Source organism: Balaenoptera musculus, chromosome 19, assembly GCF_009873245.2.
Source record: "Balaenoptera musculus isolate JJ_BM4_2016_0621 chromosome 19, mBalMus1.pri.v3, whole genome shotgun sequence".
NCBI lineage: Eukaryota > Metazoa > Chordata > Mammalia > Artiodactyla > Balaenopteridae > Balaenoptera > Balaenoptera musculus.
Genome location: NC_045803.1, coordinates 15,234,669 through 15,237,385, shown reverse-complemented (window position 1 = coordinate 15,237,385; position 2,717 = coordinate 15,234,669). Strand labels below are relative to the sequence as shown.

The window sequence follows — 2,717 nt, the reverse complement described above, 5'->3', positions numbered from 1 at the left end:
ATGACGTTGAATGTGAGTATTGGTAGTGGATTTCCTTGTTTTGCTCTCTTGAAGAATCCAGCAAGTATGTTATCTGTAGGTTATTTAAAGATGCTCTTTATCAGATTGATAAAAGGCAATTTTCTTCTATACCACTTTTGTTGAGAGTTTTTATGAATTTGTACATGATTCATATTTTGTATTCCATCAAATATTTGGAAGAATTCACCAGTGAAAATGTCCAGGAGTAGAGTTTTCCTTGTGGGGAAATTTATAATTAAACATTTATTTTTCTTAACAGAATTACTCAAATTTTATATTTTTTCTCATGTCATTTTGGTAAGTAATATATTTAAAGGAATTTTCCATTATTTGAAGTTGTCAAATTTATTGGTATAAAGTTGTCCCTAATGCCTTCTTATTTATCCTTCAAAACCTATAAAATCTTTTTCCATACCTGATATTTGTAGGGTTATTTTCCTCTTTCTTGGTCAGTCTTGCTAAGGCTTATCAATTTTGTTAAACTTTCAAAGAACTGGTTTTTGGCTTAGTTTATTTTCTCGATTACTACTTTGCTTTCTATTTTAGTGATATCAAACTTATCTTTATTACTTCTTTTTAAATACTTTCTTTGGGTTTAAATTGATGTTTTTTCTTTTAGTTTCTTACAGTGGAGGCTTATACCATTCATATTCAATATTTTTTACTTAGTGATATATGCATTTAGAGCTAGAAACATGCCTCAAATGACTGCTTTTACTAAAACCCAAGTGGGTTTTTTTTACAAGAGAACAAATCCTACACTTTTATTTATTTACTTTTCAATAAGTTTAAATCCTTGAAAGGTACAGCATCACATGGATTCTGTGTCCAATGGCCTTAGCAAGAAGATTGCTTTGGAATTTGTCACGAACCATGCCACTGTTTCCATGAACACCTGTTATCTTTCCCCAGATTACTCTGGTTTTGTTAGGTTTTCCATCAGGAGTTACTGTGTTGTTCTTTGCTTTGTACACATAAGTATATCTCTTGCCTAGATAGAATTCAGTTTCATCTTGAGCATATATACCTTCAACTTTCAGGAGAGCTGTGTGCTCCCTCTGGTTCCATAGACCCCACTGATAGCCAGCAAAAATGGCCTTGGACCACAGCCTTCCAGACATATTTGTCATTTTAGAAGTCCTGTTCCCAGCAGGCCCCACTTATTTGCCCCCGAAGTTCAGCTGCGGGAGCTCCACACACCTCCAAGGGTCCAAGATGGTTGAAAGGCCCAAGTGTTTTTTATTTTCATTATTATTAAGGTCAAAATATTTCAAAATTTCTATTCTGCCTTATTATTTGACCCACTGATTTTATAGAATTATATTGCTTAAGTTCAGATAACTTGGGAATTTTTCAATATTTTGTTTTGTTATTATTGTTGATTTTTAGTTTAATTCCATTGTGACCACACAACATACTGTACATGATTTCAATCCTATGAAATGTATTAAATCTGCTTTATGGCCCAGTGTATAGACTATTTTGCTAAATGATCCATGTTCACTTGAAAAGAATAGATATTCTGTCATTGCTAGGTGTTGTATTCTGTATTTGTTAAGTTGGCTAATTGTGTCATTCTCATATTGTTACTGATTGTTTTGGGACTACTTATATATGAGTTAATAGGACTTGTGTGTTAAAATCATTTATTTATTAAAGTGGCTTTATCTTTTTCTCCTTTTTAGTTCTGTGAATCTTTGCTTTCAGAGTAGAATTCTAAAAATTCTCCCACAATGAGATATTATCTCAGTAGCTGATTAGCAAAAAAAGTTTTAAAGTGTTACAAGTGTTGTCAAGGATGTGGAACAACTCTCAACTATGTGGCAGTTAGTGTCAATTGAAATGATTCTGGAAACTCTTTGACATCACCTGGAGAAGCTGGGAAGCACATGCCCTAGAACAAAGCAAGTCCACCTGTAAGTATTATACTTTAGAGTTATTCTTACACAAACTTTTGAAGGCCAACAGAAATGTTCAAAACAGCGCCACTTGAAATAGCAGGGCAAAATCTGGAAACAACTCAAATATCCATCAAGAGGCTATATAAATAAAATTTGGCAGATGTACACAGTAGAGTGCTGCCCAACATTGAGAAAATGAACAAATTCCCAGAACATAATGTTGATTGTTTTTTAAGTGACAATACATAGAATGTCATTTCACTAAAGTTCAAAACACATGCAAATCTAGACAATATATTTGGGGATATATATATATATGGCAAATCTATAAAGAAAATCAGGGGAATGACTAAATTCAGGTGATGGTTAACTTTATGGGAGAAAGGGGAGGAATGTGATGGGGGAGGAGCCTCTAGGACACTTCAGGGACTTCCCTGGTGCTCCAGTGGGTAAGACTTTGAGCTCCCAATGCAGGGGGCCCAGGTTCAATCAATCGTTGGGGAAATAGATCCTGCATGCATGCCACAACTAAGAGACTGCATGCTGCAAATGAGAGTCTGCATGACACAACTAAGAAGTCCACATGCCACAACTAAAAGATCCCGCATGCCACTACTAAAGATCGTGCACGTGGCAACGAAGATCCCGCATGCCGCAACTAAGACCCAGAGCAGCCTAAATAAATAAATAAATAAATATTTAGGACACTTCAAAGGAATTGATAATAACTTTTTCTTAAGCTGAGTGGTAGGTCTACAGAATTTATTTTCATTAATTCAACTGTACTTATGTTCA

At 34.6% G+C, this 2,717-nt stretch overlaps 1 protein-coding gene across 1 annotated transcript; it reads right to left on the bottom strand.

Annotated features, from left to right (window-relative positions):
- Positions 1-809: 809 nt before the first annotated feature.
- Positions 810-1,142, bottom strand: LOC118884898 (60S ribosomal protein L35a-like). Its single transcript, XM_036833040.1, has one exon. It carries the CDS (start codon positions 1,140-1,142, stop codon positions 810-812), a length of 333 nt encoding a protein of 110 aa, XP_036688935.1.
- Between the last annotated feature and the right edge of the window lie 1,575 nt (positions 1,143-2,717).